Raw genomic sequence first — 26,455 nt, forward strand, 5'->3', positions numbered from 1 at the left:
GAACAAGCAAAAAAACAAATAAACGAATAAACAAACAAACAAACCGAAAAAAAAACAATACTTAAGTTCATACGATGTAATTATGTAAATTCTACAGAGAGTAAAACATGAATATTGGATTATTTACAAAATCAAAAGTTGAATTCTACAACTAGGTCACATTGTATAAATTATTTGCAAATAAGTACATACTTGTATATTGGCACACCCATATTGTGAAGAAAAAGAAAATACCAGAATATCTTTTTATCGCCTAACAAAAATATAGCTTTGAGTCGCTTCCTTTATTTACAATTAGTAAAATATCGATTTATTTTAGTTGGGTTCGTTGTTTCAGCACTTTAACACATCGAGATTGGCAAAGACCACAACTTATCAAAACTTCACGATAGAATTTAGCATAAAATACTAAAGGTCGAGGACAGGATACCCACAGAGAAAGCCTTACTTGACGTATAATTACAATATTAAAACCTGCTCTCTTATAAAGAGGAAGACTATAAAACATAGGAAGTTCAGAATATTTCTACTGTTCTACTGTGTCAGGAATAACTGATGGAAGAATTAATTTATTCGAACATATCATCGTCGCTTGAAAATGTTGGATTCAACCGCGCTACTGTTTTCTTCCCCCTTGTCAAGTTCTTACGTTTTCCTCTGCCTGGTAGTGGCGTATTCTCTTTACCCATATCTTCTCCATCTTCGTCGCTATTTTCTACTTCCCAAGCTTTCTTCTTTGAACGACTAGAGGCTTTCTTCTTTCTTCTTGCACCGGGCTCTAAAAAAAATTAATTTCCCAAGTTTACAGATTATCAGAAGAAGGACAAGGTTTTAATGAAGTACAAATTGGCTGCTGCACCTCTTTAATTCACGTCGAAAGCAGAAAGAAAAATAATTTTTTTAGAATCTAGCAGATCTGCAACGTCCATTTGAAGATATCTAATCTCCAACGATTAGTGAGAGCAAGGAGATTGATAAGACAAGATTAAAAAAGATTAATACGTCTTTGCTTATCGACAACCAACGTCGAAAAACAATGAAATGGTGAGTCATGTCGGCAAAAAATATGGAAAGGCTGTAGTGTTAAATTCGAAAGCAAGTTACAGACAAAAAAAGTGATATGGCGTCATTTTTTGTTTGTAACTACGCCGTGTCTGTGTGATTCTTACGAAGTGAAAACACGTTGGCGACATAAACATTAAAAATCTTCTAACGGGCAAATTAAAAACATAAGACGATAAAGGCATGAACACTTAACTATTCTAAATATTATTTCGTGAAAGAACTCCCTGACATAAATGTATGGACTTCTTAAGATGCAACGAAGTTTTTTTCCAAATTGTTGTTAGGAAGGTTTTGTGTAGACTACCAAACATAGAAGACTGTAAAAAATGTTTACATCGTACCTGTTGCGTTCCGTGTATTGGTTTGAGAAGCAGCCAATGACAGCGCTTTTGCTGCTTTATCAAAATCGGCATTTTCTTCCGCACCTCTTGTATGGAAAGCGTTTAAAGTTACTTCAAATTCTTCAACTAATGTCTAAATAGTAAATATCGCAAAAATATCGTAATGCTAGCTCTACTAAAAAACACGTCATATTCCTAGGCTACAAAAGAATTTTTTAACTGATTCAGCATAACTTACCTTCAGCTCTACTTTGGCGAACTTCTTGGATTTCGTGATAATATTGTTAAAACAGTTAAACACTTCCTCATCAGAGAGTTTATCGTGGTAACAACGAATGTTCTCCATTAACTTTTTAAAAGCTTTCTCATTGTATGGTAGTACCGATAAACAATAAGATAGATCACGCCATTGCCGATCAGTTCTTCAATAAATAAGTAAATACAGATTATTAAAAATAACCAACATCAAAATAATGTTGCAATAAATGTCGTTCGTTCGTTGAAACGTCGTTCACAAAAAAAACTACAATTGAAAACGAAAGCTGAGAATACAAAAACTATTAGTTATTATCCTTCTAAACAGTTTGGCGGTGTTAAGTGCAGAAAAACGTACCCACATTAAAGTTTTTCTTAAAATAATTCTTGAAATGAAAACAAGAAGACAACGCGGTTAGAAAAATCACACCCTTAATTACGATCTTTATAATTACTCCGAGAGGTTGAAAAGTCCAAGTTTAGAATCTTTTGCAGGTCTGGCCTTTGCAGGTAGAAAGGTTAAACTTAATTCCTGGCGCAGTTTGAACTAAAATAGTACTGTTGTAAAATCATTTAAAAAATGTATCAAAACATCAAATTTTTTATATTACAATCATCTTTACGATTATTTTTGCTTAAAGACCATTCTTTGCTGACAACGAAGCAAATTTAATTTTTAAACCTATATATTGGCTTAACGGCTTAGGGTGACAACAAAATCAACATGTTCAGCATGCTCTTTTGTTAACTATGACAATTCTTGTCAGCAATGGAAACCGTCCAAAGATAGAAAACACCCCGGGTATTTGCTACAGGGAGACAAAGCTTCTGCAAACGAAACACATGATTGAAAGTAAGACGAAAATGATCAGGAGGGCCTTGGTGCAATAAGAATGAAAAGTGCTACAACAATTTAGATCATTCACGAGAGTGATATTTGTAAATCTTGAAGCTACGAAGACGTCACCACCTACCTCGTAGCTCTGAAACGATGACAAAGCTTCTCCACCAATGATTCGGCTTGCTTGTCTTTTTGTATAAATTGCAGAAGGTATCTATAACAAAAAAACAAATAATTTAAGGTTCCCACGCCATTAACCTCAAATAAACGTAGGTATTACTATCGCAGGTGTACTTAGAAAAACAACAAACTAGTTATTTGTCATAGGGCAAAGTTGAGTTATGAACACAAATCAATTCAATAAGGTTTGGCATGCACGTCACGTTATTAGTGTGCGCTGCATTTTTAGTGACGTGCAATGATTTTTACTGAGATTTTTGATGTAGCTTAAAAATTTAACTCACTTCATAATCGTGCGAAACGTTTTTTCATCTACACCAGAGTCTGGATCAGAGAGGCGACTGATAATATCTGGTGCAATATTATAAAGAGCATTACCCTAAATAAGAATAATTTATTAGCTAAGAATCCTGCATTTTCCGAGTCATATGCAATTTTTTTAAAAAAAAAAATTGAAGGGGAAAAGGCAGAATTTGATACCTTTTGAGCGAGCTCAAAGAAGAACATTTTTGCTGACGAAGCGATTTTTTCTTCTTTATCTTCCAAACAAACAGCCATTTCACTGATCTGGCCTTTCACTTTAACCATATCATTCAATATAAGGTGTGTAAGAATTGTCACCGCCGTTTTTCTCACTTCAACAGAGGGGTCACGAAGACTACAACGGGAAAAACATTATCACGCTGAATTCGTAAATTAAAGCTTGTGTATGTCAACAGAACATCGTTTTATGCAAATAAATTTATTTATACATCTTAAAGAAATCTATAGACGTTCTAATGTTTTCTCACTGTTATGTATGTCTCACTGTTTTCCCATAGCAATGAGTGCTAGAACACCTTTTAAATAATATGGCAAAAAAAAGTTTATCTGGTGTTAATTGAAACACACCATATAAAAATACACTTTTCCAGCTTTTTTCAGGTCCATCTGAACCCTGTAAAATCCACTGTTGGTTATTCAGAGTATAAAACACAAAGAAGGAACATGACTACAAAAAAGTACCGTGCATAAAGATGAGGTGTCCATGGCTCGATAAGATTTGGAAATCTAAATGTTAAATCCCCCAGTGTAATGATAGCATTGGAACGAACAGCAGGCAAGTCGCTCTAAAATAGAAAGAGAGAAGTTATGAAATCCCAACTTAATATTCTCCGTCTTAACTATATAAGAAAACGTTATGTTTGTTTAAAATGTTTGCACACGCAATATGTTTTTCTTGTGTATTATTATTTTTAACCAATAGAGAAGTTGGCTAATATTTTTTAGAAAATAGACTACTATTACCATTTTTCTAAAAAGCTGCAAAAAAAGAAGAAGAGAAATCCGATTATTTGAAGGTGTTCAGTGAAGACGGGATTAAAAAGAAAGAAGAGTTTGATTAAAGGTTTTCGATTATTGGAAGTGTGCCTTGAGAAAGTTAATAAATTCCCGTAACCTCGTCCAAAACAAGTCTTTAGAAACCTCACTCACCTTTTCTAGTATTGTAAACAACAGACGAAGATGTTGATCGCAAAAATCAGAACTAAAAGAAGAAAGGGAAATTAAAGCAAAACAGAAAACGCCTCCGTTTTTTACCGATTTACTTGAAAGTCATGTTAGTCTTGATTTAAAATTATCGCTTGTCGTCGCCCGAAAAGATTTCAGACCAACAAGGTCATTATTGAAATCCTTACCAGAGTAACGGCAACTAACATTTTTATTGAGAAGTTGAGTTAGAAACTGCTCAAATTAAGCGAGTACCTGACCAACATAAATTTTGATAACGCTAAAGACGCTGCAGATTGTAATTCCACATTCTTGTATTTAGTTGGATTGCTGCAAATAAGAACAGCCACTGGTGCGAATATGCTTAAAAGATTTTGACCTAAAGGAAATAAAATAAATACAGACTAATGTCTCCGTACGTAACATTTGAATACTGTATCATCCAAACTTCTTGAATACTCAACACCCGTACTTTTTCCTCAATAACTCCTAAGGTATTTGTTTTATAATTTTGGATGGCCCTTGGAAAAATCAAGGTTTGCGCTTTTTTTTTTATACTGCATTGTGTGCGTCTACTTGCGGTACCATTTTGCATTTTAAATCTGACTAATATCTGAATCTGAATAAACAGCCAACGGAAATGTTCTTTCAAGCAAAGCTAATTTTAAAGCATTGTGATAACATTCAACGAAGATAGACTCATTAGGGCATGTAGCCGCATTTATTGATTCACAAATTCTGTTTAAGTTTAGCCTTAGTTTTTAATGCATACACACACCTGTGACGATTTCGTGTTCACAAACTTTTCGTATATACTCAGCTTCTGCATCTTCAGCAACAGCACCGCCCACACCCAACTCATCCTCAACACCAGTATCCTATAAAATTTAAAACTGATAACGCTGAGAACGAAACATTTTAATGCTACTGTAACAAACTAAGTAGGAATTTTAGACTTTTGTTGTTTACATATCTTTCTCATGATATTTGCAAATGAAAAACTATCAAATATTATTGGAGGAGTTTGCGCTGTAAATTATGACCAAAGTTTATCTATTTTTCTTGATTTTACCATGAAAATTGGAGGTCCACCTGGCACGAACCACAATGTCCTCCCAATATTTCTTTATACGTACCCCTTTTGAATTAATAGTGCTTGCAGAACTATCCCTTCCATTTCTTCTACCAGGTGTCTTTTTCGTCTTTTGTCCTTTCTTCTCTTTTTCTTCCTCCCTCACACGATGTCTTCGCTTTAACTCGCCGAACACACTAACGTCCAAGTGAAACAACTCAAGAAGAGCTATATGGCCAGCAGCAGATAAAACACGGGCAACGATTCTTGGATGGGCTTTGTAACCAGAGGTTTGGGATGCTTTAGGAAATATGTCATCATTTTCTGAAATTCATAAGAAAGGCCACTGAAATTAACTACTCGAGAGATGCGCCGATCTGACTCCAGAAGCTAGGATTATAAAAATCCAGTCTACACAGGTTAAGGTCTGAGAACTTTATAATTTTATAATTTAGGGTTGATTCATAATATGAAGGGCTTATGTTAAAATTATATTACCGACTGGGAAATTTGGGGCTACGACATGTAATAATTATGTTTTCAAAACCATCATTATGTAATATATAAATTGCTTAATACGCAACGTCTTTGCCATAATTTCTTATCTGAAAAGAACGTCGTACATATATCATTTAGACGTAAATTTGACGTTTAGGCTTTTAACTGAGTAATTCCCCACATAGCCAATGAAATTTAAATCCATTAACTCCATTAAATCCAGTAACATCCGATCATTATTCAGAACTGAAACACAGTGAGTTTTATACAAACATGGAATTAACGCCCAGGGTTTAATTAACAGTTGCGAAAGCGGTTAAAAAGAGAGTATAAACCTTACCTGGTTCTTCTTCCACTTGATCAACCTCCATACCGCCCATCAGAGTTTTTGTCATACATTTTACAATGCGCCCACATATTTGATCAGGCAATTCAGCAAGGTGATATATAACTGTAAGAGCTTGCTCACAAAACGGCGTCCAGCTCATATCACTTATATTGGTCAATCCTTGTGTTAATAATTCCTCCAGTCGTGAAAACAAATCATGATCAGACGCTAAGCGAAAAGGTTCAGCTGACGAGCTACCAAATTTTGTTGACTTAGCAGTTAGTTTTAGTATGGCTGCACATGTATCTCGTGCTAGCAAGTAATTCTTATTGTACGTTAAGCCGTGTTCAACAAGAACGCCAAGATTAGACTTGATGATGTCTTTTTCAGCACCGGCAATCATGGATAGAATGATTAGGGATCCTCGTTGCTCTTCGTATGTTGTTTGTGGCATTTTTAACGCAAACTGCTGCCACAACAATTGAGTGACAGAGGAAGGGATCAAATCCATTTTCATCAACTCACACAACTAAAACGTAAAAGGTTAACAGTAACCTACCAAGCATTCGTCAGTTTAGTAGCATACCCTGATATCAGCTGCATTGATGCAACTAAAATTCTATGAGCTGTATTGAAAATGCTATTGGAAGTTGTTTTTATTGTCTAGACCGTTCCAAAGGAAGCAAACTTGAGTTACCAGATGACCTACTAACATGAAAGGCAAATTTATGGGCTGCGGTAACAAATCAGATTTGAGAAATGATAAACTATATGTAACATTAGCGATCTCGAAAAAGATGCAATGTCAATAATGTATTACTCAAATATGTGTTACAACCCCTTTTATATTTTCTAAAGAGTTATTTCTTAAATTTTTAAAGATCATGTAATGATCTTAAATTTTTGTTTTGACTAATCATTAAGGTATGCAGTTTATATTTCATTAAATGAACTTGATAAAAAAAGAAAGCCATTTCTGATCATCTACACATTTATCCCAACTGGGGTGAGGTCATTGCATTACACTATTTAGGGTGGGCTAAATAGGGGCTCTTTAAGGCAGGGAAGGGGGGGCAGATAAAGAGCCCTCCAAAGATTGTAAGACATTGGATTGCCACAAAAGTGGCAGTAAAGACTCAAATAGACGTGAAGTCATATCAAGACATCAGACGTGAAGTCATAGGAAATAATAACATCCTCAAGCTAACTAAACAGCTGACTAACTAATAAAAAGTCACCAACTTTTAACCCTTAAAACGTTATGCTTCAGAAGTTATTACAACTAAATCTTTGTATAATTTTGAAGATTACCAAAAACCCTTACTAAAAAAATCCGTATACACATTTAACTGTTTGATTTCATGCCAAACACTTACTTAAAACCCATTTGCGATAAATGAGTGTAACAGATTCTCTTGGAGACATGAAAATAAAACCTTCCAAAACCAATGTTCATTATTCCAAGATATATTTTTTTGTTTATATCCTATACTTGTATTGAAGTTGCTTAACAATATTGGTAATTTTAGTACAGTTGCTTATAAAAAGAATTTGTATATATAGTTGAGCTGACACAAATTCATTAATTCTATAAACAATATATAAATCCAGAAGTTCGAACATATCAGTTACATACCAGTTCCTCTAGTGACGTCAGTTCACCAAGATTAGCTTTGGTTATCAACGACATCAGACTCTTCACAATTAAATTTGCTTTGTTTCTGAGTAAAATAAACCAAGAAATGAATAAGATAAGATTATTCCCAAACTCTTTTAACCCTAATAAGCCTTGGCTCAGTAAAGTCCGGGGTGGTGGTGAGGGGATTATGGCCAACCTATTTTTCAAAAACAGCTGAGAGTTAGAACCAAAACTAGGCTAGTGGTTAGTTTCATCCTATTCTAACTTTTTTAAGCTTGAAAGTTAAAATCCTTTAATGTTCACAAAATAAGATTTCTTTTTGTTTAAAATATCTGTGAATCTAAATATTTTATCCCAAGGAAGCAGTTTTAAGTGTTTTTCAATGAATACTGACCAGTTTTAACGTAAAATATATAGACCAAGCTTGAGCCATAACCCCATCGGATAATGACCTTTTTTTTATTAACCGCTTTTGTACCAGTCACTGTTGATAACAACACACTTTCTTACACAATAAACAAACCAACCTTTCGCCGTCGCAAGACACATCAATGTACAACCTTTCAAATGCACTAACTACAGCTTTCTTTACAATAGGATCACGTGACCATATTAAGTTAGCCATTCTTCGTATTCCTTCCTCTGATTGCGTCAATCCAAATTCATGAGCAGCAATGAAGAAGTCAATAGTCTCCAACACATCTGAGTTAGCCTTCGATCCAAGAAGCTGACACAAAATTGGTATGGCGCGACGCATTTGTTGTGCGAATTGAACACAATCCTACAACATAGTAAATAAGTACTTAAACCCTTTATGAAGTTTAAAGTTCATGTTAAAGATCCTAGTGAAAGAGGATTTTCACTTCACCTGGTATGGAGATTAAAATGTTGATATTTTTATAGGAAAATTAGAGACTAGAGATTTACATTCTTACTAGACAAATACTAACGTTCCTTCAAGGGATTCACTGTAACAAGATCCCTTTTCACCTCATTTCATATGTGCAATGATTAATTTTTGGAAATTTTTTTATATTTTATTTTTATATATTATGTTGTGAGTAAAATTATGAAAACATTGTCACTATTATCTTCCACATTTTTTTTTCAGTGGATTATCATCAATGACAAATACTTTCTAAATTTTGAAAATATGCTGGTTTGATCGTAAAACAGCAAACATTTTAACAATAGGATAAAGAAAAGAAGCGGTAGAAAAACTGTTATAAATAAATAAGATTTAGAGTATCAGAAATTAAAAAGCACTTCCTTGTGACACAAGTGCAGCAGAAGTAATTCAACTTGGTAGAAGGCACTTATTCAGTGATTAACAATAATTTAGCACTCTAAAGTGGGATGGTTGTGAATATAATTTCTGTAAATTATTAACGCACAACAATTTTTTACCCGTTGCCTAATGTAAGAATTGTTAGATAGTACACTACTGAAAAAAAAAAAAGAAAAAGGGTAAAGGATATTCAGCAGTGAGTTTTGGTTAGTATCTTCATTCATCTTACTTTTGATAAAGATAGAAAATTGCTGGATGAAATTAAAGCTAAGGAGAACCATTGTAGTAACATAAAGAAAATGAGGACCAATAAAAATATAGCATGGGTAGAAAAGAAACAAATAATTTGAGAAATTATTTAATTTTATAACAGCGAAAGATGTAGGGAATATATATCGTAATTGCAAAATGTGACTTTTATCACCTCCTCCCCTCTCCAAAAAACATCAAAATTGGGTATATAATACCTTACAGATGCAGTAGAGGCAAAAAAAAGCTGCTTTGCATCTGGTCATTTTCATGACTTTAACTTACTTGCAAATATTTCACAAGAACTTTTTGTTTTTCTAGTTCAGCATTTAGAACAGGATTTGTTTCAGGTTGTTCCACTTGTGTTGCTGCTTCTAAATCAAGCTCCATATCTTCTTCATCTGCTGTTATAGATGAAACTAAATGGAAGAATACAATGGTGACAGCTGGGAGTTAATCAAAAGTAACACTGTAAGCAGATTAGCATATTTATTTTACTTGGCTTTATCTCAGTAATTACTAAAAAGATAGTAACAGATTTGATGTTGTAATGTGAAATACAAAGTCCAAGTTCGAAAGTATAGGCTAAGGGTGCGAAGTGTGTGCTCTTTACTAAGGACTTGTGTTTTACAGTATAACATTAAAGGTAGTTAGTTATCACCTGACTGCATCTTATCTATGGAGAAAGTTTTCTTATGCAAAACACAAATTCTTATATACTTAGTTTATTACAATTAAGGTTCAACATAACATTAAAACAAGCAAAACTTACGTCTAATAACCTAATGTTTGGTCATAGAAGCATAAAGCACACATCATTTTAATATATAAAGTGATATTACCTACCATGAAATATTTTTTTAAGTAAAACAAAACATTTTTTCATTAATGCATCAGAATCAGTGTGTTCCCTATAAAATATTATATTTAATTAAATATGCCTACATAAACAGCATTTATCAATTATACAACCCAAAAAAGGTCATCACTATTAATGGTCACTAAGTCCATGTTACATGTCACCAATTTCGCAAACACATGTGTTACAAATATTCCATAATAATATTTGCATTTAAGCAGGAATAATTTCTTTTTTTTTTCTTGGTTGAAATGAAAGAGTGCGAGGAGACTATATCAGAAACGTGTTTTTTCCTCTTACGTTACGCTGGGCTTCCTGTAATATACTCATAGTTAGTATGTAGATCAACAAAATTAAGGCCAGCAAAGGTAGAAGAAACTTCCAATACCTATCTATTACATCAAAAAATGAACTTTGTACTTAAAAATGGAAATTTTTAATTGCTTTTATTTTGCTATATGCATTTTTTTTAATTATTTTTTTACATGAATACTAATGTTGTTCTCTGTCTGAATGAAAAATTTAATAAAAAATTTTCCAAACATTTTTTCCATTTTTAATATAGACAATTCAGAATGCTGAGTCCTGAGCAGTTTTAAAATTACAATCAAATTATCATGATGTAGTCTAACCAATGTGTCCACTTAAAAGTTGAGCTTTTTAAACTTTTCCCACTACTTTTAGCTAGTACTGGCTGATGAATTAACTGAGTGTTCAATGAAGAAAAAAATGCAATATACACGAAGAAAAAGAAACAAAGGAAGAAACAAACACACACTGAAAGTAAAAACTGAACGTTATATTAAAATGAAAAGCATACATAGGACTTAGTGAAAAGTTTAAAATTTCCGACTTTTTATGTCATTTTTCCTATTTTCCCAAATTCCTGAAAATTCCTGACATTCCTGACAGAGTGGACAACATGTTAACAAGAAATTAAAACTTCAAAGAAAGTTCTTTGCTTGGCATATTTTACTTTGAAGAAAATGGGACTATATTGTTTTAAGTTTAGGGTAGATACAGAGCCTCTCCAGGCAAAACATTACACACTCACTTTTCTTTTGGGGTGGACGGATCTTCTGTTAAAGTCTTGTCAGCTGTTTCTTCTGCACCAGTAGGTATATTGTCACTTTCTATATCCTTTTGGTCTACATGAAAATCCTCACAATCACTCCAAGTTTCCATTGCCGCTATTAAATGTCTTATGCCATTTTTATACTCATTGTCCTTTAGGTACTTTTGTATTTGGAGGATAGCTCTAAATTATGCATGATTTAAAATTAGAACTTTGGGTTGGATTAGTCAAACCTAAAGCTTAATTAAACTAGCTGTAGGAACCCGGGAGAATATCAAAAGGTATTCAACTTTAACTACTTGCAGCTGCCATCTTTGGATTACAGAAAGACAGCAAACATTACATAGACTAGTCGTCAACCCGTGAAAAAATTTACGGGGTCATCTGTCCTTTATAAATGGCATTTCGTGTTTCCGTACAGACAGATAAACAGACAGACGCAGCTATTATGAGACAAAATGTTTTTTGCTCAGAAATTACAAAAATTTAAAAATATATTGTTCCAAGGAACGCTTTAAGGAAAAAAAACTTAAAACAGAATGTAAGGATTATCTTTCCAGGTCTCCTTTTTTTAAAAAAACATTTTTAGTAAATAGTCTTTATGCCAACTCACTTATCAAGTGCATCATCATCGTCTTCATAAAGCTCAATTTCTTCAAGGGTTTGGTCCATTTTATTATCAGAAAAATGTTCTTCAAGAGCTTTTTTGATATCATCTATAATTTTCAGCCATTCATCAGAGCATTCCTTGTTGGAATTGTTAACAACTGAAATAAAATATAATTAAAAATATATATACAAAGATAGAAGTGACTAGCCTATCCGGTGTTGAAGCATGCATGAGGTATTGTTAAGGTGATTAAAATGAAAGTTTTTCTAAAGAACAAGCAAAATTTCAATGGACCACACTGGATTTAAAACATCAGAAAAAACTAATAATCGAATGCTCAGAAAAGTTCAAAATCTGATTTTAAAACTGTTTTGACTCATTTTGCTCACAAATCAATCAGCCATTATTGGGCAGGAAATTGACTTAGTCACATTTGAGGGTCAATTGTTCTCTATCTTTTGCTAAAAGTCAGAATAAATAAAAATTCATCCTGAGAAATGTTTAAAATTATATTTTACGACTGTTTTTGCTCAGAATAAGACTTTTTCTTAGAAAACTGAATTCATCACATTTGACTGTCTATTGTTTCCTATCTTTTTGCAAAAAATCAGAAAAAACTAATAATCCAATCCTGAGAAAATCTGGTAACAGATGGATGGAAGGGTGCATGGAGGGACACAGGTCATTTATAGGACCCCACCTGTGATAGGTTGTTCCAAAAATATTGATATTTAAAATCTTATAGATGGAGGTTTTTCTACAGTTTAATACAAAAAAAGAATGGTAAAGTATAAAAAATGTAAAACGAAATAATGATGTGTAAGCTTCCTATAAAATACTAACAAGTTGCATTCTTAAGGAACAAAAAAAATTATGGACCAACCTTTTAATTATAGGTTAGCTTTCATAATTCAAAATCGCAACTTGAAACGAACAATAACTAACAAATAAAGGGTTTAAAAGATTACAACGTATAAAAAATTCATACCAGTCTCATCGTGACTATCCTTTTCAGGATTCATTTCTTTAAGTTTTTCAATTTCTTTTTCTAAGCTTGATGTTAGCTGCTCCATTGGTAACTAAACAAAATAAAAAATTACTTCCAACAAACATACCCAATTTTATTCTTATGGTGATTATCGGTGTATATAATATATTGGCACTATAAGTATTATCTTGTTCCCAATGTGAATGGCATTTACAATTTACAGGTTTTTACCTTTGCCGCAAATGGATTACCAATTAAGCACACTTTCAAAAACTGTACTGCATATTTTCGAACTTGGCTTGACTTATCATGCAGTCGACCAATCACCAAATCAACAATGCGAGCTTGTCTTGAAATCGGTATAGACTACAAAAAATGAATGAATAAAATGCAGGGGAAAGCATATGTCAGGAAGTGATTGCTTACAGCTTTAATTTTCATATCATTGTATATAAAGCGTTTTCACTCACCGACTGCTAAGTGTTAAGTAAGCAAGTTTAGTAACTATCTGCTATCTTATTTGGGAGCTACTTTTATTAAAAATTTGTAACTACTTTCAAAAGTTTACAAAGATTTCAACATGAATATTGCTGCATTTTGCTTACATAAAATTTCTTTCTTAGTAAAAAAGAAATTGTTATAGACCTTCTAACAACGTTTTCCATGGAGGAAATTATACAAAATAATGAATAATAATATCCATAAATTACGTCCAAAATGGGTAATTTTCATGACATCAACGAGCTCTTTCCACAGAATTTTTTGTTTTTAGAAAAACTGCCCTTGGGGGATTTGAACCCATGACCTATTGGTTCACATTATGACGTCCTAGCCAACTTTATATTAATCATTTGTAAAACCAGTTTAACCTGGCAAATTATGCTGCTGAACGCAAAATGATTTATTGATGCCAAATACAATAGTCTTTAACATTTCTTTTTTCCTTTGCCTTTTTTGTGCCAATCCTGAAACACTGATGAAAATGATTTATAGAGTCATGTGCTTCCGACGAACTCTTGAAGGATATATAAGCATAGAGCTTCAAAGCTGCTCAAGAAAATGTACATCTATATGATCATATGCTTTATGTTTCGACGACTGGTTACATAAATTGGGAAATCGGTTCAATTATGTATCCAAAATTTGCAAAATGATTCCTCTCAACGAAATAAAGTTGTGTTGTGAGTTTCAAGTTCTAAGAATAATCCTAATCCCATTATAAGGATTCCATAAGAATTTTTAAGCAGTAGTTTTGCAAAATAGCCAGAGGTATTGGACCTAAAAATTTCGTATGCAGGTGTCTAATATGAAATATAAAGTCAGTAAGTATCATAGCCATGCATCATATCCCTCACACCAAAAACAACTGTAAATCATATTATTAAGTTTTGTGAAATGACTTTGTTAATATGTTTAAAATATATTGTTGCAGTGATAATGTGTAATTGACATTAACAGGCAAAATATTTTATGCAACCTGCTGCATCTTGTTTGTTGCGAAAAAGTGACAATAAAAAAAATGCAAGTTTAAATGGCTCAACCAACTAAATCTTGATTGTGTATGTCACACAAAATACAAAATCAAGCAGAGGAAAATTCTTTTTGTTAAATATTTGTGACTTCAAAAACTTTTTTATTTTAAAGCCGTTTTTGATGGCCTTTGCGGGAGAGTGTTTGCCTCCAGTGCAAAAGGTCTTGGATTTAAACCCTGGCCAAGTCATGCCAGAGACTATAAACGTGGTAATCAATCCTTTTATGCTAAATATTTAGCATGAGAATAGGAATGATATTCTAGGTGGTTGTCTACTTAAGCAACTGTTGTTTTATTAGGAACTGAAGAGGCTATCCTTGGTAAATAATAGTAATTATAATAATAAAAATTAATGAAAAAAAACTTAAAAAATTGATTGCACTGCTCACTGTGGGTTATCCAATGGCCTTACAATCACTTTAATAAAATAAATATTGTTGACTTATAGCAGAGAGATTTTATTAACCTTTTCTTGACAGAGATGTAACCATATCTGCAAATCTTTACTTCTGACAAATGCATGAACATCATGTATGTGATCCTAAAACGAATTGATGATGGAAGTATTAAAAGGTTTGATAGTATTAAAGTTTTGCTGTCAATCAAATTAAAATAATCATGCAATCTTAAGGCTTTTTGAAACAAACTACAAAGAAAAATATGCAAGAATTCCATACAGTAGGCCTGTTATATAAGTTTTGAGCTTATCAAATCCACATAGTACAAAATCACTGATAGGTTTTGCAGTCAAAGTAAAGTTTAAAACTTTTGCTTTCCAGCGATAACTAATAAGCTATTCGATAAAAATTTTAAAAAATAGTAAATATAAAAATAGAGGTAAAATTGGGAGAAAAGATAAATTTAATTCTAAATACTTCTTTAACGTAAATAAATTGAGTGTAAAAACAGGTGTTGGTTGAAATACTGCAGAATGGAAAATATAACTAGCAATATATTTCAGTGTCAATCCTTAACTCTAGGGAGGTTTTCATATATAACACTATAGCTTTCATAAAAAATATAGGGTAAACACCAAAAATAACACTACATAAGGGAAAAAACCTTTTTAAGTTAACTTAGTTTTATGAAATTAATTTTTTTAAATAGTAAATAAAATCGTCTTAAAAAACACTAATACAGGCTAAAAAATTTTAACCATGTTTCACCCCTAAACTAAAACCATTTAGACAATGGTTAGTGTTGTTTTTATGAGCATGTATTCATGTTTTCATGCAGATGTGCATAGCTTTTAATATTCTTATTTTTAAATGGGAAAACAGTGGTAAGTTATACTTATAAAATTGTGAAACAGCCGGGCAAAGAATAATCTATAGTTTTTGTGTTTCTTAGCTCTATGATATTATGACAATGTCCAAAATCATAATTATGACAATGATGACAATGATAATTATGACAACGATGTCAATATTATGACAATGTCCAAAATCATAATATTATGGAGATAAAATAGCAAATTTTTTAAGTTTTAGGATAATTTGCTGTACAAATATTTTGTAAAAATTGTTAAAGACAAATTCTTGCAGTGTATTTTTCTGAAAGATTAGGTTCCGACAATATACTAGTCAACTCTTTACCTCCAATCTGTCAAGAAAACTTTCCCTTGATTTTTTCATGTTATCGTCAAGGTCTTCTTTGCTTAAAACTTTAATAACAATTTCCCCAAATACACCAAGAACACCATTTCTCATTGTGTAAGACTAAAATACAAACAACAGGTTATGGTATAACATAAATACATAATCTTTCTTTAAAAGCATACATTTTTATTTAAGAACAATGCAAAACTTGAAGTCAGGGATAAACTTAAATTTCCAAAGATTACTAGTAAAGTGAAACTTCTGTAATGTTTTTTCGTAAACTGGCACATGCAAATTTGAAAACAGTAAAAACACCAAAGTTGATCTTATATTATAGATATTTCTTTGTATATTTTTGTACCACTAGTCTATTATTACATTTCAGCACATTTTCCTGCTGAAAAGGTTTGTTGTGCTTGTTATAGCTTTTTAATGTTACCTCAAAATATTAGTTAGGTTAAAGACAGAAAATTACGTAGTATCCCAAAATTATCCTGTGTGACTACAGCAAATCCACTTTAACAAAGAATAACTTGGTAGAAGCTTTATTTTGCTGTTTCCAGATTTATTTCTGACTTTTTCCTGATTTTGCCTACGTTAATAAATACAACTTGCACTTTTAACCCACAATAGTAAATTTTTGATACAATTGTACTTACATCACCGTCTAAATGTGACATCAGCAGACTTATATTTGGTAAAACATAAGATGGCATTTTATCTGCAATTTCAACAATAAATTGTGAAAATGACCTTGTTCCACTTGTGTCTCTAGATAAATCTGACGCATCCATTCTACCAATCTCTCTAATGAAAGCAAAGTAAAGTGTCAGTGAAATACACCATTTTTACTTTAAATGGTACTGTGTAGATTTTCTAATTTATCACAGTATTTGCCACAAAGATTCAAATAATGGCTGTTTATATGTCTATAGTAATGACTGAAATCATCATTTGAAAGAACACAACAGACTGGTTGGTTAAATTATTCAGGTTGTGTTGTAGCTTAAATCATTCTCTAAAAAACATAATTAAAATACCTGATAATGTCACCAACCAAATTTTTAGCACCGAAATCTATCACAAATGTTCCTAATGCTTGTGCTAATGGAGAAACCAAGTATTCGAAATGTTGTAGCAACTGTATTATTTTTAAACTTGCTCCTAAACATGAACAAACATAATTTTCAACTACACTTTTTTTAACTTAAACTAAAGCATTTATTAAATATTTAAACCAAACAGGCTGTTCTGTAAAGCTAAATAGTTTTTAAGGACATTGTAGATATTTCATTTTTCCCTGTCTTATCATCTGCAAAAGTTCTATTGGCCATCATCAGTGATTTTTGACTTAATTGCCTCACCCGTTGGCAACCAAACTCAGCCTCAACTCCACAAAAGAAAAAATATATTTATTCAAACAAAATGTTGCGATATCACTAGCATATCTGAAACACGGTGTTTGACGATGGACAAACTTTTAAATATGGATGGTCTAAACACACTTCAGTACTACATCATCACAATGTTCCATACATAATTTCGAAGACATAGTTAGAAGTTTGCACTTATTGTAGAAATATATACTATACCTAGTTGGTGATTAAATCGTTTGATCAAATGTCCCAAAATTTGAAACACTACATCTCTGTCCTCCTTCTGGCGTACAAAAGGTTGGTTCTCAAGCAGTTTATAACATACACCACTGAACAAACTGAAAAAAAATTTAAATCCACAGAAATTAATACTGAACCTAACATAGCTGATGGCTTTACAAATTTAGTTTCTCTACCAATCTGATGATATTTATGTGTACAAAAACAAAGCTCTCAATGACTAAAATTATGTTCATAGGACAGAAAAGGCCTGCACTATTTAGTGATTTAGGCCACTCCAACTTAATTATAGTTGTTCTACCGGCCCCAAACAACCTAATTTTCACGAAAACAACAAAATAATAATATCAAGCAGAAAAGTTTTAAAGAAAAAAAAAAAGATGAAACTAAAATGTGTGATGTGATAATTTTGTATTTACAAATGTGATTTATAACAAAAATTAACTACTTTCGCTATTTAAGCTTAAAAAAGGCTAAAATACACGGTAAGTTTAAACGGACCGTTTAGTTGTAAGGAAAAACTTATAAGTTCAGTTGCAGGTCAGGTACCGACTGACTGTAAGGTACTATCGACTTTGCCAGTAGAACAACTAATTAAGTTAGAGTCGCCTTAACAATTAAAATTCAGAAGTTCTGAATCAACTTCATTTTTAAAGACCACTTTAGTGTTGAAAATACTTTTATCAATATGGGTTCTGAATAAGGGACCATACTTACCAACATTTCACATTTTATACAAATTAAAACGGTCATGATAGTTTTAAGATTGTATCCTTATTTTTTAAAATCATGTACACATCATTCCATGAAATGTATGTAAAGCTATTTAAAAATATTTGGAAACGATTGTAATTTATTTTGTTTTTTAAGCTCAAAAATGATACAAAGTGGAAGCGAATGGGAAATGCCGTTTTCATTATTTTTTAAAGATATATGGCAACCTTTTTGCTATCTATGATCCTGTTTTGATTGTTTTTAAACAATCTATGGCATTTTTTTGCTTTCTACAAATTGGTTTTGTTATTTTCGGTAGAAAGAATGAAGATATTTACATAATTTGATAGTCAATTTCTCCAGAAATCTACGATCTGTGATAAACATGTGTTATATTAGAACCGATTTTTGAATGATTAGAACTGAAATAAATTTAACGAAGTGTTTAAACGAATTTATTTTAAAATTTTTGAATAGATTGGGTAACAAATACGAAAACAAAACAATTACAAAAGTATTTTTTTAATTCAATGAAGTGATATGAAAATATTTTTCAAAACGATTTTCTAGAAAAAATTTTTTTTAAATTTGTTTTAAAATCGTATAAAGATCATTTAATATAAAATTTGATACGAATTCTTCAGATCGTTTCCCAATTCGCTTCACATTCCATGCATGAAACGATCTGTAAATGATTTTAAAAAATAATGATACCATCTTAAAAATATCATGATGGTTTCAATTTATATGTATGTGAAACGATGGTGGAGACGGTCCCTAAAATGCTATTACTTTTATATTACGTAAAATATTATTGGTTATCTTGAGTCAAAGTATATTATGGTACAATACGACAATTTATGAAGAATATTTTTAATGTTACTATTTGAAAAACGAAAAGACTACCACATAGACTTACTTTAAAGTTAGTAAACAAAAACTGATATTTAAAGAAAGGTACGTACTTGGTGTATTCTTCTTCTACTATAGGAGGATCCCACAATCTTTGAATTTCAAGTTGAATTAGTTGGTTTATTGCTGTTAGTGCACGGTTTCGTTCTGTGTTCCAATCCCAGTTTTCGTGTGATTTCTTTTTATTAGACTTCCCTTTCTATAAGTTTAGCATATAATCAAAAGTTTTTTGCAAAAAAATAGAGTAAAAATAATAGGGTATGAAGTAATACTTTATTTTTAAGAAATTTTGTGATAAATACCAATCATTCAATTGAGAAAGTGTTAGGTTGACTTACAATGCCTTGAGACAATCAATTAATGGGAACAAATTTATAAAAAATGAGTAACAAGAACCTTAGCAGCATCTGTTATTACTGGTTTTGTTGCATCACTTTCGAATGCCTCCATCAATTGTGTTAAGATATAACTCTCCATCTAAACAGTACATTTTTTGTCAATTTTTATATGTTAACTATTTAATATAACTATAAATTTCTGCTGTCAATAAAGAAATATGACAACAAACATATGACAGTAAAATGTGCTTAAAGCACAACTTAGTATGACTAGGGTTATAGTAAGGCAAGAAAATGCCATAATATGCTTTACTGTATACTTGCACCACCACAAGGCACACGTGACAACAATATTCACAGTAAGGAAGATAATGATTCCTTAAAAAAGTTATTTCCTAACTTTTTTTATTTACTTGGAAGTTTAATTTCTTAATCATATTCCTGCTGGGCTATTTGTTTTGTTGTAGACATCAAACTTAGTTAACAACTTGGTCCAAAAAAATAGCTAATGATGTCATCAAGTTTGAAAGAAGGCTGAAAAATTAGCTTAGATTTGAGATTTGTGAAATATTTTTATAATTGATTTGTATTTAGTCAATTATTATTCTTATCTAACTTTATTGTTACAAAAGCAGAAATAAAAAATGGTTTCTGTGGCAATTGTTATTATAGTTTTTAACATGAGAAAGCAAAAAAGGAGTCTCACTCTAGGCTTTAGAATCTAGTGAGGTGCGCTTAGAAGGAAAAAAATAACGGCAAAGCCCAGAGGTACACACAACAAACTTCGCATGAGGCAACAAGGACAGGCTTGATGCAGAAGAATTTAAGTTTAAAACAAACACAGTTCAGGTCAGATTTGAAGGTGATTAGTATATGCCTAATCCAACCGATGCCACCATAGAAAATAGATATAAAGTGAAGAATGATAATTTGAAAAGTAAGAATTCATAAAATAAGTTTTGCTTGTAACCATTTGGTTTTGACATTTTTAAAGCACATTGCAGTAAGTTTATAACAGAATAAAAAACCCAGATAAAACCACGGGTTCACTTGTCCTTTATTTTTCATGTTTTGTGTTTTTGTTGCACAACTTTTTTCTCACACACAAACAGACAGATGAATACAGCTATTATTATAGAGATGTATGCTTAAAGATTCACTTTTGGCTTACTCAGTTGTGGGACTAAATTCTGGTTATGTAAAGACTAAAGACCTTATGATTAATTATAAAAATTTAAAACATTTTTTATATGTATACATTTTTTAAATACACTGCATCATTTGCACAAGTTTGTCACTATATTGTCTCCGGTGTTATGTGTCTCCGGTGTTTTTTGTTGAATGCCAGCCTTTAGAAACTAAAATTATTTTTACCTAATTTAAAATACTCGATACTGTTTTATTGTTTTCTAGTCAAATTGAAATGAAATATAAATTCCAGGCAACTTAAATGTAATTGAAAAATAAATCTCATATATTTAAGGTTCAAAATAACAAGCTGTAAACCACAATTGGCAAATTAGTTAAACTTTCACAGATTACCTACCAAACATAACTTTTGCAGATCACAACAAAACACAGCGTTATTAAGTTTTGTAAAAAAATGTTTTGACAATTTTATAATAGCATACAAAATAAGCTCTTGTTTTAGACCATTCTTTTATAGTTTTATAGTTTTATATTTAAATATTTACTTATTTACTTACTTACTGCCCTTACTGCCCTGCTTACTTAATATAACAGGGCAGTCATTTGAAAGTGTTTCACTGCGTCATACCCATACAAACTTTTTTGTGATTGTATAGTCTTTTCTTCAGTAGTTTCTTTGTGTTTTTTTTATCCTAGATACGTTTGGAAATGGCCTGGGTGTTGTTTGGTTTTATGTGTTATTAACACAGCTTAAGACATTTGCATGTGCTTGATGCATAAATGAAGCAAAACGAAATCCAAGCCCTAAAACTGGTATTAAAATAATTAAATACAATTCAACCTAAAAGTACTCCATACATATTATGGTGAAAGACAAAACACACAACAACAGACCTTTAGAGTACATAACTGTTGTCTTTGGGTTTGAACATCAATACCTTCTGGATCAAGCAGCATTGGTAGACTATTAATATGAATGATAATGTCTAAAAAGTTTGGAAAACAGAAAGATTTTTGTATTGTCATCAATTCTAATCTTCAATGAATTAAAACACATAGCTATATACATTGCTTTTGGTACACAAATATGTTAAAAAAAATTTTGTTACATCACAAGTCAGTCAGTTTCACACAACATAATTGTACACAACATTGTTCATTGGTGATGCTTATGTGACAGTAACCCTTTTAAATTTTAAAAAGAAAATGTTTTTCACATAATTAGTTACTAAGGGTTATTTTTAAATGCTATTTTCTTTCATCAATTGCTATTTAAATTAACAATTGTCATCTTTGCTGCATAATTTTACAATTATGTAGCACTGGAACTATATATGGGATAATTATTAAACTGAAACATCAACAAAAATGATGTATACCACATTGACGTACCCACATTAATAGCAGTGTTTTCAACACTAAAGTGGCCATATCCTGTATAAATATTCGGAATAATAATAATATAGCCAGGGAATTCCACGAAGAAAACAACACGTGTGCTACACATCGCACGCATAAATCTATTTTAGAAAATTTTTGCGTGCGTTTTTCCGATTTTTTTCCTGGTTTATTTCACTCTTATCAGTTAAATGGTGTAAAAGTGCTACATATATTAACAAAGTAATTTATAATAGGTAAATACCATATAATTAAAATTAAACAATGGACGAAGAGACGCTGACACGTGCTACACGTTGCACTTATTGCAATGGTCTGCCATTTTGTTTGTAGTGCTTTTATCCCCAACTTTGTTCCCAGGGTTATATTTTCTCCATAGGTTATCTATTATCTATAACAATAATAAAAACGGGAGACATTTTTTTCTTTATTGAGGTTTTATTTTAAATAAATTTAATTTTAAAATAAAATGTTTAACACACATTTAATTTCACACAGGCTGAAAAAAACACATTTAATTTAAACACGGGGAAAAGCACGGCATTTAATTAACTTTTTTAAAAAAAATTTAATTTAACCACAAGTGATTATAAACTGTTTTTAATGATACAGTTGAAGCTGTCGATGTAAACAATTGATTTTTGGAATACAGTTTTTAATAGTTAAATGCTTAAAGCATTGCCTTAAGCGGCGACATGTAGAAAATCAACTTTTATAATTCCTTCGTAATTTTTTTTATTTTACGCCAGTAAAGAGCGTAATTAAAGTGTGCGATGAATCGCGCGCCTGAATAGCTGTTGCGCGTGTGTGGGTGCCTTGTCTCATGGAGTTCCCTGTATAGCGTAGAATTGTATGACCAACCTAATAGTACAGCACTATATTTTATACAGGATATATTTTTACTCTGGATATATTTTTAAAAAGTGTTAAATGCAGCAGAGAATGCTATCCAAATATCTTTTAAAAAAAACACAAAAAACCACTGTTAATGTTGTGAAATGTTTATGAAAAATATGAATGAACTAGCAAACCATGCACTCTTTTAACATGAGCCAGAAGCAGATAAAAAAATATTATTAGTTTTTCCTTGTTTATTATAGATTTTTAACAAGAAATTTTTCACAACTGAATTAAGATAATAGGCCAAAATCATTTTTTTACGTCTTGCAGAACTCTGATTTTTCAGGAAATATTTCCATGTGGTTTACATAAAAAAACTGAGTAAATAATACAGCTCTTTGAACAGCTAAAAAAGGGTTACTGCCACTTTCATTAACTTTATTAGCATGCATACATAAAACCTTAAATAAATGAATAATATATAACTTACTTGACAGTACAATTTCCCAAGTATTTGCTTTTATCTCGTCTTTAAGTCGTCCCATATGGCTAAAGAGTAAATATTAGATTGATTTACATTTAATTTCACATTTTTTTCTTCTTTTAGACTTGTACCAACTATATAATTTTTGAAGTCTGCATTCAACTTTTGAGGACCGTTCCATAATAATGACAGCAAAATGTTGCTGAGCTTTTTATAAATAAGGTTTTTCTAGTAAATTTTCGTTATTCCGTGTAAAGCAATAAATAATCGTATGATACATGGTACTCCAATTGCGGTTCATATGCCATACAAGTGAAGAGAGTTATGTTATTTCTTTGCACACATATTAATAACCTTTGGTAATTTTTACCCCACATTATCATAGCTTTAAATTAGTTTGTTCTTTTAGTACATAAACTGTTTTAAACTTAGTATTATGCAAAAAGAATATGGTTTCCACAGTATGAGTAACGTCATCATGACTGTAATAATTGCTGTTGTAAATATAATTTTTTATGGCTTTCTTTTTGCTGCTAATGTTTTCTTATGCAGAGAGCTATTATGAAGAATAATACAAAACTCACTGCAGCACACTATAAAATGTATCAAAATGTTTTAATATAGCCGTTGGACCTTCATTCCGATAATCAACATTGCAGTCTAAATAAAAAATAGTAAAAGCATGATTAAAATATTTAATAAAGCAGTATAAAAAATATTTAATAATGTAGTACAAAAAAAACCCACTAAATCTGACACAATAGACATGAATACCTTCTAGTTTTTCATCTATTGATGCAGGCTCAATAATGTTTTTCACACTGTAGCCATCACTATTATTTGATAATAAATCTTCCTTGTTCAGAGGGATGGAAAATTCTATATCCATTATGTTTAAATCCTGAAACTTTTAGAGATACAACTTCAATACAGCTGATAATACAAACCAGATGCTTTGGAAGCATTGAAAATTACACAATATAACACAATAAGCATTCAGCTAAAAGTTCTGAAATAACAGGTTTTTATTGACACACTTGGCGGCTATGAAGGCAGACAAAGTAGACTAACCAAGGTTTTTAGTATTACTTATACATTTTTTTAATTTATTTTGAAATAACTTTCTCTAAAATTTTAAGATGTAAGTTACTAGAACTGGAAATAATGGTACTTTAATTTCTAAGTTTCTTGCTTGGTTTTTTCCAGTCGATCTGTGATCAATAATTCCCAGCCAAAAAAATATCCATTGTCAAAATAATCGTGATCAGTAGTAGGTGAACAGATTACCTACTACTGATTAAGTTTAAGTTTGCTAAAATGCTTTTGGAAAAAAATAAATCAGGGGAAAAATAGAACAACAAAAAAGTCATAGTAAAGACCCTTGTCTTATGGTGGGGGGATACTCGTAGAGAATAAAACAGAAACTTTAATCGAATTTAACATAACGTTTACATATTTGTAAAAAGCATTACAATAGAAATAAAGTTACACACATGCTCTCCCCCTTATCAATTATGTTTTCTGTGTGTTTGTGATCTAAAAAATGTTGACAAAAGTGCCAAAGTGTATTAACTTAAGTTTTTTTAAATGTATTTTTTGTTTTAGACCATTTTCAGCGTTGTTTTGTAGTTGCTTTGATTTTATTTTAAGAACAATTGACATTTGTGTAGGTAAAACAGCAGGACCCACACAGGGTAAGATAAAGATTTTATGGCCAAGAGGAACTGGAATTAAATTTTAACTATAATTTTAAGCAAATACATATTCTTTTTTTGGATGAATTTCTTTCATCAGTATGGCACATTAGTCCAATCAGGTAAGTATTATTCAATCAAGTGAGTCCGCAATATCCCAATAGGGCAAGACATGTCTCAATCGGTCCATCAGTACTTCACTGATCAACAAAAAAATTCACCGTGCCGTTCAGGTGATATGGATATTTACATGGCTTGGATTGCAAGCATGATTTGAACTCTCATTGTTTGCGCTTGATTGTTTGGACAGTGATCAAGATACACCTAGATATATTTATCCATCTCATTGTCTATCAACCTACAAACCACATCCAAGCCTATCAATAAGAAAAGCAAAAAATCTGAATATTCAGAATAAGTTTTTTAATGCATATTTTATTACAAAATCTTTTTTATCTTGCTTTTTTCACATATTTTGGTTAACTTTTACTTTAAATAATAAGAAAGATAACATTGATTTCCATGTGAGATAAATTGATATTGCTCAACCAGAAAAACTTTTGGTGAGATAGGGGGAGCAATTAATGGCTCAGCTAGTTTCTCATTTCTCAAAATTTGGTAAGGTTTTGCGTGAGCAAGAGCCTCCCTCTTCCCTTATTGATAGGCGTGCACATTGAAAAATTTTACATAGCCAGATTTTGTTCTATTTTTGACAGTTCTATTATGAATTTTATCGTGTAATTCTTGTTTTTCAATAGGGAGAATGCTCATTTTCTTCAAAACTTCACAACACGAGAATAGAAGGTAGAGGGATCAAATTAAGGTAAAAAAAAATGGTTCCCACATTTTTTTTGACATTGCGAAGTATTTTGGTGTCTTTGCGACTCGTTTTTCATCAATTTGCGAATCAATTCTGTTATAAATTGGAGCAAACAGCGAATCAAAATATCCTTTCCTTGAAACAACCCTCGTGTGTTTATGACTTTAATCTGGAAATAAAAATTTTTATGTGCTGAATACTTTGCAAAACGACTGAAAAAAAATTTGCATTTACTTACTTGCTTGAATTTACGTTGCAGACGTATTTTGGGGCAAAGGGTAAACTTTCTAATGCTTCTCCACGTTTCACTTTCAAGTCTAATTATTTGCAGACCGGGTCAATGCTAGGTTTAATTCTCAAAAGAAAAAAATGGGCAGTCTGAATAATAAGCAAAAACAAACATGGTGCAAGTTGTTACATGCACACGATGCCTTGACTGGTCACTAGTCGTTGCTGTTGTTGTTGTTTTTATTCTTTTGAGAATATATTGAAATTCTGATTTGCATTTTTGATGATTACTTGTGTAAATTGGGTCACAGTATTCAAAAAACGATTCACATTCAGCGAACTGCGAACCCTTATTTC

General features: G+C 31.5%; 1 protein-coding gene across 1 annotated transcript; it reads right to left on the reverse strand.

The window, feature by feature from the left end:
• Positions 1-61: 61 nt before the first annotated feature.
• On the reverse strand, positions 62-24,322 carry LOC130621812 (condensin complex subunit 1-like). The gene is made up of 31 exons (XM_057437163.1): positions 24,131-24,322; positions 23,941-24,016; positions 23,363-23,421; positions 21,529-21,620; positions 19,544-19,624; positions 19,201-19,346; positions 17,498-17,619; positions 16,946-17,069; positions 16,565-16,712; positions 15,903-16,025; positions 14,774-14,848; positions 13,008-13,142; positions 12,777-12,867; positions 11,792-11,945; positions 11,158-11,361; positions 10,091-10,155; positions 9,530-9,663; positions 8,235-8,488; positions 7,705-7,789; positions 6,081-6,597; positions 5,307-5,566; positions 4,949-5,048; positions 4,426-4,549; positions 4,156-4,207; positions 3,688-3,791; positions 3,163-3,340; positions 2,967-3,061; positions 2,636-2,716; positions 1,645-1,828; positions 1,407-1,539; positions 62-778 (listed from the first exon to the last, which is right to left on the reverse strand). Exons 1-31 carry the CDS (start codon positions 24,243-24,245, stop codon positions 570-572), a joined length of 4,320 nt encoding a protein of 1,439 aa, XP_057293146.1. The 5' UTR covers positions 24,246-24,322; the 3' UTR covers positions 62-569.
• Between the last annotated feature and the right edge of the window lie 2,133 nt (positions 24,323-26,455).

The sequence above is a fragment of the Hydractinia symbiolongicarpus genome, chromosome 12 (assembly GCF_029227915.1).
Source record: "Hydractinia symbiolongicarpus strain clone_291-10 chromosome 12, HSymV2.1, whole genome shotgun sequence".
NCBI classification, from domain to species: Eukaryota; Metazoa; Cnidaria; class Hydrozoa; order Anthoathecata; family Hydractiniidae; genus Hydractinia; species Hydractinia symbiolongicarpus.

Excerpts from the sequence above, each read along its gene's own strand:
- LOC130621812 (XM_057437163.1), bottom strand. The coding sequence starts at position 24,245 with ATGGATATAGAATTTTCCATCCCTCTGAACAAGGAAGATTTATTATCA. Across the intron at positions 11,362-11,791 it reads GATGATGATGCACTTGATAA|AGCTATCCTCCAAATACAAA; the intron begins GTGAGTTGGCAT and ends TGCATAATTTAG. Across the intron at positions 1,540-1,644 it reads TCGCCAAAGTAGAGCTGAAG|ACATTAGTTGAAGAATTTGA; the intron begins GTAAGTTATGCT and ends TTTACTATTTAG.